General features: G+C 34.5%; 1 protein-coding gene across 6 annotated transcripts in view; it reads right to left on the bottom strand.

Moving 5' to 3' along the window:
* The window catches only part of NFAT (nuclear factor of activated T cells 3), a 49119-nt gene that overhangs the window by 15079 nt on the left and 15515 nt on the right, over positions 1-18525 (bottom strand). For 3 of the 6 annotated variants that reach the window (XM_086836223.1, XM_086836225.1, XM_086836228.1), the window contains exons 1-4: positions 11097-11273; positions 7152-7779; positions 2679-2803; positions 1984-2318 (exon numbers count right to left, since the gene is read on the bottom strand). In XM_086836223.1, coding sequence (XP_086692349.1) covers positions 1984-2318; positions 2679-2803; positions 7152-7371 — 680 coding nt within the window. In that variant the 5' untranslated portion in view covers positions 7372-7779; positions 11097-11273. Of the gene's footprint in view, positions 1-1983; positions 2319-2678; positions 2804-7151; positions 7780-8056; positions 8153-11096; positions 11274-18525 lie in introns of those variants that run through there. The other 3 variants (XM_086836224.1, XM_086836227.1, XM_086836226.1) reach the window with 2 other exon arrangements.

The raw sequence follows: 18525 nt of genomic DNA, 5'->3' as shown, positions 1-18525 counted from the left end.
AATTATTATTATTAAACAGCAAATCACTAATTTATCAGTAGATAAACGATTAATAATGTTAAAGTGCAAATGCAGTTGCTAAAACCAACAAGCAATTACCGAAAGCCCTAAATAAACCCAATAAAAATCACACCAAACTCTTTGCTCTCCTTGTTGTTATTTTTTCTACTTGTTGCATTTATTATTATTATTTTTTGATTTGTGATAAGGGGGCAACCCCAAAAGGCAAGCACCTGCCTCCTCATCCTCCTAGTCAGAGGAGAATGCACAATTTGCAAGGAGGGTAGGTTTAAAGCTGATGGGGTCCGATAAGATAATGCACCGATATTTACACAGATAGTAGAGCTCTGATCATGCAATTACAATAGCTACGACTAGGACATATGTAATATATACCTGGGACAACAACAACACCGACAACAAAGGCATTAATATTGCTAAAACAAAAACAACAACATGAACATGTTTCAATTGAAATTAAAATCTTAATCCGTATCAAATCTATTTGAAATAAGAAAACACATTCACCATGACCTACAAAAGAAAAACCTGTCTACAAAAACAAATGTAATAAAATAAAATAAGATAAAATAATAACCCCCAAAGTGTCACATGATTGAGCAAAAGTATTTTTATGTGACTGATGCTCAGGCTTGGTGATTGATGGATATGATTAATATAAGAGAGTTAAAGAGAATGGCCATCAATTTAAGAATTTATTCCCAAAAAAAATTGTAAAGAATTACTTTTCATACTTTATCATTTGATTTCACTTTTCTTAAAATTTTGATATCAAATAAAATAAAACAACTTCAAGTAAAGAACTTCCACGCATGCACATACATATCTCTCTTTTTCCAAACATTTATAAATAAAGAATTTAATTTAAACCATTTCACTATCTTTCACTTGACCAAACTATTCTATTGTGATTGCTTAACTCTATTAAGATATCTTTTTTTGAATCTCACTTTCTATCATTTTCACAATTCCACATTTTTTAATAACAAAAAGCAAGTCAAGCACGCGCACGTTTGTTCTGATCAAAGCCTAAAGCCGGACTGTACTGAGGGATTTGTGCCTCTGTGGGGTATTTTGGATTTGGAGTTATCAATGATTCTTAGTGATATCCGAGAATGTTCCGTCCTTTTTTCCAATTCTTTTCCCTCTTTATTTACTTTTCCCCCTTTTCTTTATTGCCATTTGAGACGTCTATTGACCAGAGCAAATGCGTTCCGATTAATGGCCAAGTTCAGCTTGGGAAACGTATAAACAAATATGATATGGCCATTACTCACATAGAACACGCTCTATTCTAGTTGTATATATAACGATTCTTGAAATCTATTCATAAAGAAATGTTTACTACGGTTTCCAGAATGTGTAATTATACATAATATATGATACTATAGGAATTAGGAGGCTGTGTCCGTTAAAAACGGACAATATTTTTTGTATTATTTTTAATTTAATAAATACCTAAGTATCTTTTAAATCCCTTGGTATTTACTAGTTTACTAAAATCATGACAGCTTTAAGCATAAGCTCCCCTTAACGGACAACAGACAAGCCTAAAACTAATAATAAGTTGTTATAAAAAATTCGTAGTCTTTCCAAAGTATTACAAACAAAGCGGAAAATGAATATTGAAGCTTTTAAATAGTTTCACATTATTTTTCTATATATATATATATTAATATATATCTGTGCATTAGTTGTGTTGTGCTTTTGCGTGCGTGTGAATATTCGGAGAGATGAGGATAGGCAATCGTACAATGTTCATCAACTATTCGAAACCATGAATTAAAACAAACGCAAAACGAAATGAAATCATGAACTGGCACTTATCATGAACTGGCGCACTTATCTCGAGTTGCGGCTGCGCATGAACTCGTCTAAAGATTTCCAAAAAAAAAAAAACACCGAAAAAGTGGACTTGACTTGTTCGATGTGGATTAGTTTAGTTGAAGAGATGGGACTCACCTTGATACAGGTATCGCGCGTATTAAATGCTGCTGTGGTGAATGTTGCTGCTGTTGTTGCTGCTGCTGTTGATGGTGTTGCTGATGCTGTTGCAACGTGTTGCTGGCCACTGCTGCTGCTGCTGCCGCGGCCGCTGCTGCAACCGTGTTGGTTAATGCACTATTGACCAAAAGTCCGGATGATCGCTGGCCGGAATCACCGCCCGTCGAACCTGTCGAGGATCTCAGCTCTGTGTGTTGATCGAAGCCGAGGCCACTGTCATTGGAGTTGTCGCAGGGCGGCGGATGTGGTCGCTGTGGTATTCGCTTGCCGGGTACCATTTTGCCGGGACCCGCCTGTAATAATTTAAATAATAAATAGGAACTAGTATCAAAAGTCTAGGAGGATCATTATTGAGACTTATTATAGAGTTGAAAAGAAAAGAATCTTTGTGAGACTTTAAATTTATCCTTCTTTGATAGGAAATGCTTTTATATATACCAGATAAGCTAATGCATAGGTTTGTTTATTGATCATCTTGGAAGTTATGATAACAATAAAACTGAAACCTACTATCTATCTCTCTCAGATGCTTAGTCAAGTCTTAAACCTAGGTTTTAAACTAGGGCAGATTAAAATTAAAGACATAATTTGAGAACTTTATCCTTTTTGTACCTTATATTTTTTTAAATATATATTTATTTATTTAAACTTACCCTGGTTATTGTATGCAGTTTGCCGGGCAATCCCTTACCCGGCTGTCTTTTCGATGGTATGCGAAAACCCTTTCGATGTATTCGCGCACTCATTGTGGAATTCGTGGACATGGTCATTCTCATTCCTAAAATTAAAAGAAATCAAATGATGATTAAAATCCAATTTACTAAATATATATAATATTAATTTAAACCAATTGCATATCAAAATCATTTAATTTTCCATTAAATAGTATTTTAATTATATAGTAGTAATACTTGGCTCATTGAAATACAAAAGATTGATAGAGAGATGGAACCGAGAACGGAGAACGGAGAAATCTGGTCTCGTTTGCAAACTTAAGTTATATGCCAGGAAAATTGTGCTGATAAAGCTGAGGCAAACCGACTACTCAGGGCATTGAACTTCCCTCCTCCGGGGACGAGAGACCCCGTAAAGTCCGTACATATATGTACATGTAGTTGAGAGCAAAGCATAGAATCTGTTTCACACTGTAGTCTATTGTTGCTGCAGCAGTTGCATTCCCATTGTTGATCCCAATTGATGCTCAATTTTCATTTGCATTTCCATTTTCATTTCAATTTCAATTCAGAGGCGCGCAACTGCAACAGCAACAGCAAAAGCAGTTACAGTTGCAGTTGCAGTTGCAGGCCAGCCATCAGCGTCAGTTCCAGCTGTCATCGCAGATTCCAGCTTTATTTTTTTTGCCCGACGTGGACATGGACTTACTTGTCCATATGCGAGAGACTCTGTATTTATATATGTTTGTATATACATCATCTGGCGACTGGCCTGTACATATGTGTATTATCATGGGCTGGAGCACAACAATGGGCCGGAGTCCGCTGATAAGGAAGCCAGACAAACCCAACCAAAACCAAACGAACCCAACACCACCCAACCCATTAGCAAAGCTCCAATGACTCCTCTCCTCCTTCTCATTTCCCACCCAGCATTATTTTTATTATTATTTCCTTTATTAGTCCAGTCCCTCATTCCCATTCTTAATCGTATATGTTTATTTTGTATTTATTCTGCTGCTTGCAAAAACATTTAATTATAGTGCAATGGTATAGCAAATCTTTTGCTTAATCCAATTATAAAGTTCCCCTGAAATTTCGTTCTAAATATTTCTGTAACTTTATTTTCAATTTCAATTTGAATTAAATTTCTTTCTAAATTTTTGGAAAAATTTCTTCCCAACTTCTTTTTAGATCTTCTTCTAAATTTTCTCCAATATCCCTTCCTAAATTTCCTTTTAAATTTCTTTATACGTTTCATTCCTAACTTCCTTTTAATCTTCTTACACATTTCTTATAAGTTTCTGTGCAAAACGCCATCTAGAACTCATTTTAAACTAAATTTCCCTTTGTATCTTGTACTAAATATCTCTGGAAATCTTTTTCCTTCTAAATGTCCTTTTTAATCGTATTCTATATATTCTTTAAAATTTCTTTTCTAATTTTTTTCTAAATCTCATTAGAAATTTCCTTTTTAATCTCCCTTTAAGATCCAACCAAAATTTCTCTTGGGATAGGCCACCAAATAGACAGTTACATTCTGATAATAAGGGGATTTTCAACAATGCTTTATAATTATTAATAATATATTAAGAGAAACATTAAAACATACTTTAATACCATTGGAATCTACACATATAGATACTGATCAAATTTCTACAGAATGTAAAGTTAAATCAAAAGAAATATGCTTGCAGGTAAAATAAATAAATAATAAAGATAAAGACCAATGTAAGGTGATATATGTATAATTATAATACCCACTCACTCCCCCATCGTAATTGTGTTTGCTCAGTTGATTTTAACACCTTTTTTTCCTACCCAAAATGTATCTCCAATTTAATTCTAATGAAATCTCTCACTAAATGCATGTGTGTTCCGTTCCCTAATTCCGGTAAAACCGTTAAACAATTACGAGCTAATTTACGAGATAAGAGACTCGACGAGCAAACAAAAAGCGCCTTTGATAGCACACCAGGCAAAACGAAAACAAACAAACAAACTTTGATCTCCAATTACGAGGATCCCTCGGTGACGTCCGTTGCGCCCCCTAAAAGCATATATACATATAAATATATATATCTATATAACTTTATACATAATTTTAGGAAGGTGAGAAAATCTGTTCTCGCCTCTTGGCTTTTATGATGCCAAAATAAAGTAAAAGAAAAGAAAACGCACCCTTTTTGGCCTAACTAACCTTGGGCGGGAATCGAGCAAACAACAAATATATACATATTTATTGTTGGGCTTGTGGAACGCGCCTACCTGAGGAGGAGGCGGAAAATGGGCCTTACCTGGGATAGCTACAGAGATAAGATCGGACCCAGAGGGAGATGGGGATACCGTTTGCTATTGTTTCCAAGTGGATAAAGTGCTGTTTCATTCCCCAGATATAGATACGGATACGGTTTACCGATTAAAGATACAGCAACACGGTCAGATATTGTCAGATAAATGATAACGAGTCATGAGATACAAAAAGATCTTTGAAAATTAAATCAGAAATGGATATTAATTATGAATAATTAAAAAAAAGAAGGTTTAGTTAAGAAAACAAGAGGCTAAGTATATTTAAAACTAAAAGAAATGTTTTTAAAACCCTTTGATATATGAACATAAACACAAAAATTGTTGCATTGAGATGTCTAGAAATTCTCAAGTCTGTATTCGGGAACAGGTTTAAATATAATGAGGTTTATATTACCTAAACCTATAGCTTTTATCTATCGCCAAAGCCAATATACTTTGCCCTCTCAATTGGCTGACAAAAAGTCAGACTTTAATTTATTTTTCACCAGAAGAGAGAGATCTCAGTAAGAATCGGACTTGGATAGTTAAACACAGATGTTGGTTGGTTTGTTGTTCTCCAAGTTTTTTTTTTCAGGTATAATATAGCAAGGTTCTATAATTAAACGCAGACTCCTCCAAAACAGATTGCAGATTAATCATATACAAAAAAAAAAAAAACAATGAGAAGGCACAGAGAGCAAATTGAGCTGAAATTAAGTGTAATGAACCCAACTGACCCACTGTGCACGCCCCCAAAACTGCTTATAGTAAGTGAAAGGTTTATTAAAGCGGAAACAAAAACTATAAATTAAATTCTGTAATATTTTTTTAGGCAAAAAAAAACCCCTTTTTTGTGGGTAATAGTTGCTATTTGCATTAATGTGTTGGTCAAGTGTTTGGGTTTGCGGATTGCGAATGTATTTTATTTCTATGTTTTGTTTTTAGTGTTTTCATTTTGACCGTAATCTTATCGAAACAAACTTGGCAACTGGCTGAAAAAAAAACTTAAGAACCTGAGAAACCAAACCAAACATGAGACTGAGTGGGAGATATGGAGAAAGGAATGGGAATTGAATCACCCACGGCGACAAGAACTGGCGCCTCTCGCGCGTAATTGGAGATTGGAAAACGAACCATCCAACATTTCTGGCTGGATCTTCGTTAGGCCAGGAAATATCAGGTGTACTACCCACGATTATGGCATATATACTACATATAGTGTATGGTTATCAAGGGCGGGCCAGAGGAGAGATTTGTTTTCGAAGCAATTACGACGTGTTTGCTGATAAGCAGCTTGCAACTTGATGTTGGGATAGTACAAATTTAAAGAGGGTTCGATTTTGTAATTTTATAGATATTTTTAAAGGTGTTTTTATAAAGATATCTAATAAAATAATATAGATATAAAATATAAGATAATATAGAAATATTAGGTAATATAATATTAAAATATTATTTTATAGGAACCATCAAATATGGTATAAGTAGTGAGGCTCTTTCTTGTGTTTTTAATTAAAGCCTGTCTTGTTTTGTTTTCGATCAAAGATATAAACGTTTATAGAAGGTATATACCTTATAATAAAAAAAGATAAGTAACGTTATACTATTTTTATCTGCATTCTTTAATCAATATTTTTTTATATTTTAATATGGGAATTTGTTCAACTAATCCAAGTTTTGAAAATTCATAACTCAGCCAAAAAAACATTATTTTAAAATCGGAAAGCATTTCTATGTTAGTTTTTATTGGGTTAATAAATCTGCATACTCAGTTTAAAATTTAAAAAAAATACATTTTTTTTTCAATTTTTGAAAATTTTAACGATGTAACCCCTTATAAAATTTAAAAAAAATAAAATTTTTTTTTCTATTTGAGATAGCTAGATTGATTTGGCTTTTGATGCAGATCAAGAATATATATGATTTGTAGGGTCGGAAATGACTCCTTCATACCGAAACAACCTTCTAATTATATTTTATAGGCAATAAACCTACCTCTTAGAATATAGTTTTAAGAGCTTTGGTTGTGAGATTTTCACAATAACTTTACAAGAATATACCCAAAAATTATTACTCCAAGATTTGTAGTACATTTTCTTATAATTCACAACATTTATTTGGATAACAACCCCCTCTCGTTTTATATATTTTTTTTCTTACCGAAATTACTTTTGTAATGATGCTGATAGGCTTGTAAATTTGTATTGTTGTTGCCATTGTTGCCGTTGTGATGGCCATAGTGATGATTATTATTGTTATTATTATTATTGTTGTTGTTGCCACCAGCATTGCCATTATTATGGTGGCTAAGATTATGCATTTTGGATGGAATCCGATAACCGGACTCATAATGTTTATACTGATTGTAGGTGAAGCGCATTTTGATGGATTTCCTTTAACCGCGTGTGTGTGTGTGTGTTTAATTTACTCCTCTCAAAATTTGACTATATTTAATTCATTGAATTAATATTTTATGTTTCTGTTTCACTCTTTGTACTCTCTCCTCTAGTTTCTCGTTCTCTTTTTGGGATAAGTGCTTTTAGTATATTTTATAAATATTTTTACAGGCATAGGTTTTCTTGCTTCCCTCTGACTAATTGTTTTTTTTCCTTTTTGTTATGTTGTTGGTTTCTTTTTTGGTAATTATTATTGTTGGCACATTTAATTGATGTTGTCCTTTAATTATATTAATTTGGTTTTTGTCATTTCATTGTGATTGTGGTTTTGTACATGTGTTTGTTGTAGTGTTTTTTGTTTGTTTGTTTCACAATAAATACGTCTGATTTGGCTTTAATTAAAAAAATGGTGGGGATTAAAATGTATTGAAAATTTTATTTAACTTGAAAAAAAAACCGCGCCAGAATTGCTTAGTTTCGAAAACGTTACGAAAACGCGTTAAAACACGGCTCGAAACGCGACCAAAAACCACTTTGCTTTTTTACATTTGTATCTCGTTTCGTTTCGTTTTGTTTTGTTTTTATCATTCGCCTTTATTTTTTTGTATTCTCTCTCATTTATTTATTTATTCATATGCCTGTTTATTGTGTGTGCTTTTTTTTACATACCGACGCCAAAGATATACAAAATGTTGTTGTTTATTTTTTTAAGCACGCATATTTTTTAATCGCCGGCGGTTTAAAGTCCAAGATGACAAGAAAAAGCTATAGTAAGGAGATCGCCCAGCAATGTGTAAAACGAGAGTTTATATTTTGATGGTGACTGTGATAATTGGTGGTGGCTTGAGTGCATTACATTATTTTTCCCTTTCCCCCAAAACTGGTTGCCTTGTCCAAGGAGGCACCTTGATATACTTCTATATATGTATGTATTTTCTTCCTTAAGCTTCCTGGTATCTCGAGCTCTCCTTTTTCTTACACCTTTTATTATTTACTCGTTTACAGTTACAGTTCCTGTTCTACTTGTTCCCTTTTACTTTTTGAGGAATGCATTTATACATATATATATATAGACTTATATGGTATATGGTTAAAGCCCTTTAAAATGGCAAATTCCGCAAGGTCTTGTCCCTTACTACCTTCCAAAAAAATACACAAAAGAGAGAAAAAACCTTTTAGGAATTTACACACAGCGAAAGGAAATACAAAAACCAGTCTTAATGCTGGAAAACAATTTTAAATATGATTTCTAGAACCTAAATTAAAACAGTTTACCGGTTTTAAGAGTTATAATTTGATGGGAATTAAAAAAAAGTAAAGACTAGTCAGAAATATATTTAAAAAATTGGTCTATAATTAAGATACATTTTTTAAATATTAATTTTTAGAAAGAAAATAAAAAACCCTTTTAAATAATTACTCTCCCAACTAAATCGGACAAGATTTGTGCCAACCAGAGATATTTTAGTGACTATCTTCAATAAACCGCGTGGCTGCCAAAAAGTAGGCTATGTTTTGCGTATATTTTCATTTAAACCACAGAACTCTAAGAACATTAATTAAAAATAGTATGTAATTAATATTTAGATACTCTATCTTTTGTTGACCTTAATCTATGATCAATGGGTTATAGATAATACTATATATTCAGGGGAAAAACGCCCTTTTCCGCAGTGCATTTGGACTTTATTCTGACCAGACTTTCGGTGGCTAATCGAAGCAAACTTGATGCAGTGACACAGATAATTGTGTTAGCACCAACCCATTGACCCCGCCCCCTTCGTCTGACTTGGTTTGGTCTTTATATATATATTTTTTTAGTTTTTTTTTTGACAATCAAATGCCAAGGCAAGTTCTTGGCTTGATTAAATGCTAATTGAAATTGTACGGTGTATTTATCAGCAATCGAGAACCGAGTGTGTGTTTGTGTTGGGGCGACTGCCGTTGTTGGCTTTGTGAAAAATCATGATCTTGTTTCATTGACCCACATTGTTCGTGTAATAACCGATCCACAAGTAAGCAAAACTAAGCTGAACCTTATCTGATTTGAGTGGGGATCGCAATTCAATTTATTAATATATTTATAATATTTTTCAATAATTTAATTACAAATAGGAAACACAATTACATCAGGGAACTTCTCGGGAGTAGGTTCAGAAATTAATTCAAAATTTCCAAAACTAATATATATTATTAAAAACTTATTTTGTTTTTCAAACATAATGAATGCCTGCTGATATTACATCTTTTTCATTCAAAAATACCTTAAAATATTAATTTAATAGAACCAAAACCCACCTGCTGTGCTCTGGACAACTACAAACTGATAATACATATCGATATCAAGTGAGTTAAAAATTAGAAGCTCTCAAAGAAAATGTGTTTAGACCTAATGAGTTAATAACTCATTAAAACACTGAAATAATTAGGGTAAATAAGAAATCGTCTGCTCATAATGAAGAAACTAAACCAAAAGATTGTACTTTAAATTGGTTTATGGTTTTTGCCATTATTGATTTTTCGTTTCAAGTATTTAGCGGCATTCTCAACGCTTAAATTACTTTTATGTCTTTTCCTTTCTTTTTTTGCACAGCATTTTTTCGTGTTTTTTTCTCATTTCTTTCATTCTTGTTTTGTTGTTTAGTTATTGGCCGCATTGAAATTTGTTATAAACAAATGTATTTTACGCGTATTTCGGTATGTGAGAACTCACAACAAGCAGAAAGTGAATTAAATGAAAATAATTTGTATGTATTTAATTATTCGTTCTTTCTTTCTTTTTTTCGCGCTCTTTGCCTTTTTGGAGATTCTCAACGGGTCCGGGATTGTTTTTTTCTTGGTTCCGGTTCGGTTCTTTGTGGTCTTGGGGTCTTTGGGTTTGTGACTGGAACTAACTTTTAATAGACTGTCCGCCGAACACTCGCCTCAACACACACACCACACACCCCGAACCTCCTTCCCTTCCATTCCCATTCCCTTTTCCAAAAGGCGATAAGATAAACCCCGCGGGCAGACCGAGAGAATTGGATTTCTTAGAGATTTCCCTCTAAAAAATAAAATAGTGTAGAGTAAATCTATCATAATTTCTAAAGTTAGCTGTTAACTATTTTCAATACAATAAAGTTTAGAATTATCTTTTTATTAGTTAAAATATGGTATTTAAGGATGAGACTTTTCAAAGAAAATGTCCTAGGTTTAGTGTTATAATTATGGTAAAAAATGGGTATTAACTTATTTATTCAGCTTTTTCTATTGTTCATATATAATTATTTTTCTGCCTACAATTATAAATATCTCATTTCCCGCTTTTTTAGAATTTTCTGTAATTATTATTATTCAAAATTTTAGATTTTCTACTTCTAGAAATACTTTATATTAAAGTGTAAAATCTATAATTTTAAATAATAATAATTACAGACTGTTATTCTATTATTATTATTATTATTATATTTAATTTTCTTTTTAATTTTTATAATTTTCCTGCTCATCAATTTAATCAATATTTAGTTCTCTGCGATCAGGTCATGATTTCTCAGCTGATAAAAATTCACCGCACAAAACTTTTAACTTTAACTTTTCTTTTTTTTATATATATTTTTTCAAATAATAAACGTTAATTAGGCACATCTACACCACCAACAACAACTAGAAAAAAAGGCGACAGACAGCAACAAAAACTACAAAAAAATAAAGTGCGAAAGATTTTTACCACGAGTTCGTAACCGAAATGCCGTAACTCGCAAACCGTTGGCCAAAAACCGAAAGCCATAGACGTTGGGACCTAGACCGGAGACCGTAGTAGCCCGAGCGTGGTAGACCGGAGACCGTGAACCGTTAGCGTAGCCGTAACGTTGTGAACACTTACGCTGAGATCGATGAACTAAAATCCGTAAAGAACGAAACACTGCAATGATGCTGCCGATAGGGGCATGATATAGTCTCGTTGGCGAACTGAGAGGGTCTTAATGACGTCAACGGGCGCACACGAACGGTCGATAAGGCTCTAAAAACCCGAATGCCTCGGCTGCCGATGAGACTACCTTGTACTCGCTGTACCATGAATTGGGGGAAAGAGAGCTAGTCCCAGAGAGCGGGCAGCAAGCAACAAGTGTACGCGTGGCCGAATGACGACAACGGGTTTAATTGATTTCAATGTGTGTGTGAGCACAGCGCGCGCCCCGTTTCTATTTACTGCTGTTGTGGCTGTTATTGTTGCTGTTGTTGCTGCTGCTGTTCTCGTTCGGCACTGATTGCAAACGCAGAATGATAAAGCAGCAACAAAGCTGTAGGGAGGAGAAGATTGGAAGATACAGAGAGAGAGAGAGAGCAACTGAAATCAATATCAAGAGATCTGCATGAAGCATCGCTTTGCTCAGCTAAACTGCAGTCGCACTAGCTTTCCCCAGCCTCCGCTCCCCATCCTCACACTATTTCGCTCTGTTATGCTCCTGACGACGCTGCGTATGCGCATTGTATTAGGGTGGACCTACTGGCAATTAAATATAATCAAATTTATTTAAATAACTCTTTAAATGATAAATAATTGACAAACACCTCCTAATATATAACCTTTTAATGTAGCTCTTATATGTCAGGACATGAACTTGACTTGTTACACTTGATACCTGATATTAGGTAAATATAGTAATGAACAAATATTTTACCTGAATATTTTTAGGTAAAAGGTAATAAACCCACATAAGCATGGTACAAGAATTCGGCATTAAGGCAATTTCAAAAGGATCACCCATACGCAGTGTTACCTTATCATGCATATTTATATATTTACAAGAAGTAAACATGTCACTGCAGTGTTATTTCAGTCGGATTCTCAAATATTTAAAATTTCGTTTACATTTTCCCCGTTTTTCCCATCTAGGTCCATCCCACCGTGTGCGTGTGTGTATGTGTGTGTATATTTTCAAGTGTGGCGGCGATGCGTGGCTGTTAATTAACACTAGGCAGCACACGTTCGCTTTGCGGTCAATTGCAGACAGTCAGGGCCACTCTACAACTCTACAGAACGGAATGCCAACATAGGTCCGCACATAGGCATGTACAAACGCAGATAAGTGGACAAATATACAAACATTAGCATTAGTATATACACGGGGGAAAACTATTTGGGGATTTATTGACATATCACATTAATTTTGTAAGTTATTTAAAAAAGAAAGTGTATATATTTCGTAGAATAATAATTATACGGCTATGGTTTACTTTCTAGCAATGAACAAAATTATCTTTTGTTTATTTGGTCTGAAGCAAAATGTAAGAAATATATTTTTTCCAGTGCACATTTGTCAATTATCCGCTTGAACACAACACAACTATTTGGCAAGTGTGACCAAAAATGGCAAAAGCTTACACCAACAAATTTGAGTCAATTTGCGGTTAATTTGATTTGATCGATTGAAAGTGTATTTATTTAATTGACACTCTCTTTCATACACTAATGCACCAAAATCCAGTTCTAATTCCCTGTTTTTCCCTCTCCCCAATTTTACCAAAAATACAAATCTCTTGTCATCTTAAGGCCTATAAAGTGCCATTAAATAAAATCAGAAATCTGGTGTGCAGCCATAACGGTGCATTTTTCGAAATTCGTTTGCCCCAAATTTGGTCACACCACAGTCACGCGTAACGAGGGGGTGGAGGGGGTCGGAAGGGAAGTGGGATGGCCGCCGGCCCCATGTCAAGTGGCTCAGCTGAGCGGACAGCTGTGAAGAGAGCGCATCGCTTCGGCATGGCTGTTCTCTTTCTCACGAAAACACACGAAGCGATCCGATCAACGATCGTGTCAACAACAATAACAGTAACAGCAATGGCGTTAATTTCTTATTGGTCGGTGATGGCCGCACAGTATGGCGCGTACAGTAGAGTAGGCAAAAAACATTGGAATAAAAAATAAAAATAATAATAATATAATTATACCAGAATGGTATTTTACATTATTCTTATTATCTATTTAAATTCATTTTTTTAAAGGTTTAAATGGTTAAATTTGGTCATTTTTTAAATTTGCATCTGAATTGATAGATAAAGCAGCTGAAACATAAACGTATATACCATAGTATAGCAGAGGTGTTTTAACTCGACCCACTGTACCTCACCAAAAATGTGTGATGCCCTCCTTGTCGGCTGATAAAAGCCAAAGGCAATGCCAGCAACAACCACTATAACAGTAACAAAACAAACACAGCATACAACACATGTAAATTGTCATCGCCGACGTCACCAGCCCCAAAAAAAAAAACTAGTGAAAAAAAAATAAAGAGAGCACGCGCACACCTCAGTCCATGTTATCACAAGAACAGCAACCACAAGTGATGATAGTTTTTTTTTTTCTAATTTTTTATTCCGACATAGCATTGAAAATGAACAAGCTGATGGTGAAGGGGAGAGGGTGGAAAAGAGGGAGTGTGTGTGTGCGAAGGTAACATCAATGCACGCATACATTCATATTTAATATTGCGCATACGCAACGTTGACGCCCATTTTTTTTATTTTTTGCGTGGTACAACGAATTTATGTTATCAAAAATGAAGTAACACTTGTTTTAACGATCTGTCGCCATTTATTATTAAGAATTCTTCAAAAAAAAAACTATTATATAAATCCATTTAATAAACAAATCAATTAGGGAAATCATTACGGTATTACTAGATAAATTTGTAATTGGTTTTTAATGTTATTTTAATGAAGAGTATGTTCTCTGTGTATTAATAAATTGTTATGTTATGAACTATTTTATGAAGTGATGCTTTTCGTTCAGCCTATGATATTTTTTTTAAATATTTAGCCATACAATCTTCTTAACCATAGCCATAAATATAAGTTATATATGAAATAAAGATACGTAACACATTTATATATCCAAATAAAAAACCTTACGGCGTTACGCATCTTTTCCTATTAAATAATTTTCAGAACAGACCTAATTAAATAGTATTAGATGTGAACTTTTGGTTTCAAGAACTTAAATATCATTTCCCCAAAAGTTACTAAATCGATGATATTTTTGAAAACGCAGCGTGTCAAATTTTGCTCGATTCGCGATAATATTTAATTAATAATAATTACCATTTTTAATGGTTCGCCGCCGCACATTTGTCACTCTCGGCTATGTATAATTTATAACATTTTGTTCGTTGACAGAACCCCTCCTAAAAACCCCCGACAATCCTGCATCCCCCCCTGACGCCGTCACATGATGATGATTATGATTACATCTCATGTATTTGCTGATATTGTCATGTTGTCGCTGATAGTTGTTGCTGTTCCGATGAATGTATTATATTATACCCTACTTTTAGTGCGTGGCGACCTTAGCAATGATCATAGCCAACAACGACAACAAGAAAAAACACAGGCAAACAACAACAACCAAATCAGTTGGGTATTTATCAAGGTTCAAGGTTACAACCTGCACTTATTAATAAGGTTTATTGTACTTTTGTTTCATCACCTGCATCACTCTAGTACAGCCAACAAAAAAAAAAGGAAGGAGAAAAAAGCAACAATAATAACTGGAGCAACAATAAGACTACAACAAAAGTTGCTTGACCCGCAGGAGCAATTGGCTTCTATAATTATTTATACGATGTTTCATTTGTTTCGGAATTTTTCCAGTTTCCGATGTTGCAACGAATAAAAAAAAGAGGCAGGGGATAATTATTATACTAATTCAGAAATATCTTAACGTATTTTTATATATTTTTCATTCCTTAATTCCCATCCTTCGAATATCCTATTAACAAATCTTAATATCTTAAAATGTAAAAACTTCTTACACTCTTTGATTTCCTTAATCATATTGTTGCGAAACGCACTGTCCATTGGCACATTTTAATTAAAAAATTATATTGCTTTAATATGTTTTTGATTGGCACTCTAATAAGTAAAACTCTCCCAAAAGATTGCCAAAGGTATTTCCAATTATTTGTCTCCGCATTCTTGTTTTTTGCGTCTTTTCATTAACCAATAAGAAATCGGACAGATATCAGAGAGAGAGCATCAGTCAAAAATACAAAATTAAAAAACATTTTCACATTGAACGGATGCTGTACATTATGTGATATATATCATACATACGCAGCCCAATATCTTAATCATGTTAAATGCTTAATCACGATCTCGAACGATTTATTTCGTATCGATTAACGCTCGTCTTCGGTTACCCCTGGCTCCTATCCAAATTCTCTTTGGACTCGCGACGCCACGGCAGAACGCTAACAAAAAAGGTAAACAAGACAAGATTTAAAAAAAAAATCATAAAAAAATAACGTTTGAACCTCTTTTTCGTCAACATTTTTTGGTTAAAGAATTCTTTTTGTACATATACACGAAAATCGATTTGAATATTTCTGGTCAAATTTCCACAATAAAGAATAGCATAGTTTAAACTGATTAAAAATAAAAAATAAACAAGAAAGGAAGCTAACTTCGGGACGCCTCATTTTCCTTTGTTTTTAACGATCGTTTGTATGGCAGCCATATGATATAGCAGTCCGATTTTCATAAAATTTTTCACAAAATTCTAAATGAATAAATAATGGATATATATTAAATTTGATGATAATCTGTTAAAAATAGGAAAATTTATATTCTTTCTTAAACTTTTCCGATCGTTCCTATATATATATATATATATATATATATAAAAATGCTCTGTTCGTGTCTACATCCTTCATAGACTCGAAAAGTTCTGAACCGTTTAAGCCCAAATTTTTACACAACATGCGTTGAGGTTCCAGCTCGGTTATTGACTACTTTTGATGTTGATAGCTTATCTGCGGTGGCGAATATATCTATTTTTTAAGCGTTTCCAAGTGCCCCTACTGCTGCGCCATCTACAGGCAGCCAGCTGAATCAAAGCATTTCCTGTCAAACATTCAAAACATATTGAAAGAAGAAACTTGAAAAGTTCTGAACCGTTTATGCCCAAATTTTTAGAGAAGATGCGTTGAGGTTCCAGCTCGGTTATTGACTACTTTTGATGTTGATAGCTTATCTGCGGTTGCGAATATATCTATTTTTTTAGCGTTTCCCCGTGCCCCTACTGCTGCGCCCTCTACAAGCAAATCAAAGCATTTCCTGTCAAACATTTAAAACATATTGAAAGAAGAAATTGGAGATACAAATTTTGTTTTTTGTTCAGGTTCAGTAAGAAACGAAGTCATGCCACCAAAGAAGTCGAGATTGGGTCGTCGTATTCGCAATACAGAAGCAAAAAGACGTAAGATTACGAATATGACTGACGAAGAACGGGCCTCCATCCGAGAGACGCGGCTGCGCGATGAACTTTTACTCATACAGGTTAATGGTTCGGAGGACCGATTGCAATCATATATTGAAATGTCGTCAGTTGTTTCATCAGTACATTGTCGATATGTATGCAAAAATTGAAACAACGTTTGCTGTTCCTCCGATTGAATCAGAAGAAACTTCGGTCCGAGGAATATATCCATTTGCGGGATGCTGTGATGAATGACCGTAATACAACCAACGTTGGAAAGCTCACGATTTTGCCATCCTCATACATAGGTAGTCCGAGCCACATGCATGAATATGCTCAAGATGCCCAGGCATATGTTCGTTGCTACGGCCGTCCAGACTTATTTATCACCTTCACATGCAATCCAGCTTGGGACGAGATAGTTCAGCTGTTATTTCCTGGACAATCATATAGGGATAGGCATGACATCACAGCCCGTGTTTTTAGACAAAAGCTCAAGTCACTGATGGATTTCATTGTGAAACATGGAGTTTTGGGATCTGAGCGGTGCTGGATGTATTCAGTAGAATGGCAGAAGAGAGGATTGCCGCATGCGCACATACTGATTTGGCTGTATGATAAAATTACTCCAGACGAAATTGACAATGTGATATGCGCTGAGATTCCACGGGCAGAGGTTGATACAGATTTGCATGCAGTTGTCATCAAGAACATGATCCATGGCCCATGTGGTACCCTCAACCGAAGTTCACCATGCATGGTAGACGGGAAGTGTTCCAAGCGATATCCTCGAGCATTTACAGCCAACACCGTAACAGGGGACGATGGATATCCTCTGTATAGAAGACGGTCAACTGAAGATGGAGGGACTTCGGCAACTTTAAACATGAGAATTTGTGATATTGAGGTAGACAATCGTTGGGTGGTTCCATACTCAACACTATTGTCAAAATCATACAAAGTGCACATCAACGTAGAATATTGCAATTCCGTGAAATCGATTAAATATATCTGCAAGTACGTGAATAAAGGCAGCGATATGGCAGTTTTTGGTGTTCAGGCAGAAAATGGGGACAGCAATGCAGTACGAGTTGTCGATGAAATATCTCAATACCAGGCTGGAAGATACGAAAGCAGCAACGAGGTTGCATGGAGAATTTGTTCGTTCCCCATTCATGAACGCTATCCAGCTTTAGTTCACTTGGCAGTCCTTTTGGAGAATGGTCAACGTATCTATTTCACAGAACGAAATGTGCAAGAAAGAGTCCTGAATCCGCCAGCGACAACTCTGACTGCCTTCTTCACCTTATGCCAGGAAGATGATTTTGCCGGAACATTGATGTATTCAGAAGTGCCCTCTTAACTACAATATGCCACAGAGAAACGTGGCAGGGTACAGCTAGTATATATATATATATATATATATGCATATATATAGTCCACCGATTCGCCTTATATACTAGTCAAATTATATAGAAGAATAACTCCAGTTTTATTCTAATAGCTTGCTCTCAAATTTGCTCAAAAACAAATCTCGCTCATCTGTGCATATGATTCTCAACATGTTCTAACATCCCCGGAACGAAGTGACTTCTGCCGACCACGTCTCTGAAATGTGTTGTGTTACAAAAGTTGCAAGTCATTGTTTACTAGTGTATAAAGTTAGTAACTGCTTATAGTTACTTGCTGTTCATAGTTAATTACTGTTCATAGTTATTTACTAATCTGTGTTCATAGTAACTTTCTGATCCCTATATTTAACAACCGTTTCTCAGGCAGTTATATTATATAGTATTCCTATTTTCATAAAACTAAAAACCAAATTCTATAATAATAAAAAATAGCTTTGAATCAAAGTTGATAAAAATCTGTTGTTCCTATGGCAGCTATATGATATAGT

Source organism: Drosophila serrata, unplaced genomic scaffold (assembly GCF_035046125.1).
Source record: "Drosophila serrata isolate PLE 108 unplaced genomic scaffold, ASM3504612v1 contig_276, whole genome shotgun sequence".
NCBI classification, from domain to species: Eukaryota; Metazoa; Arthropoda; class Insecta; order Diptera; family Drosophilidae; genus Drosophila; species Drosophila serrata.
This window is presented reverse-complemented; position numbering and strand designations above follow the sequence as displayed.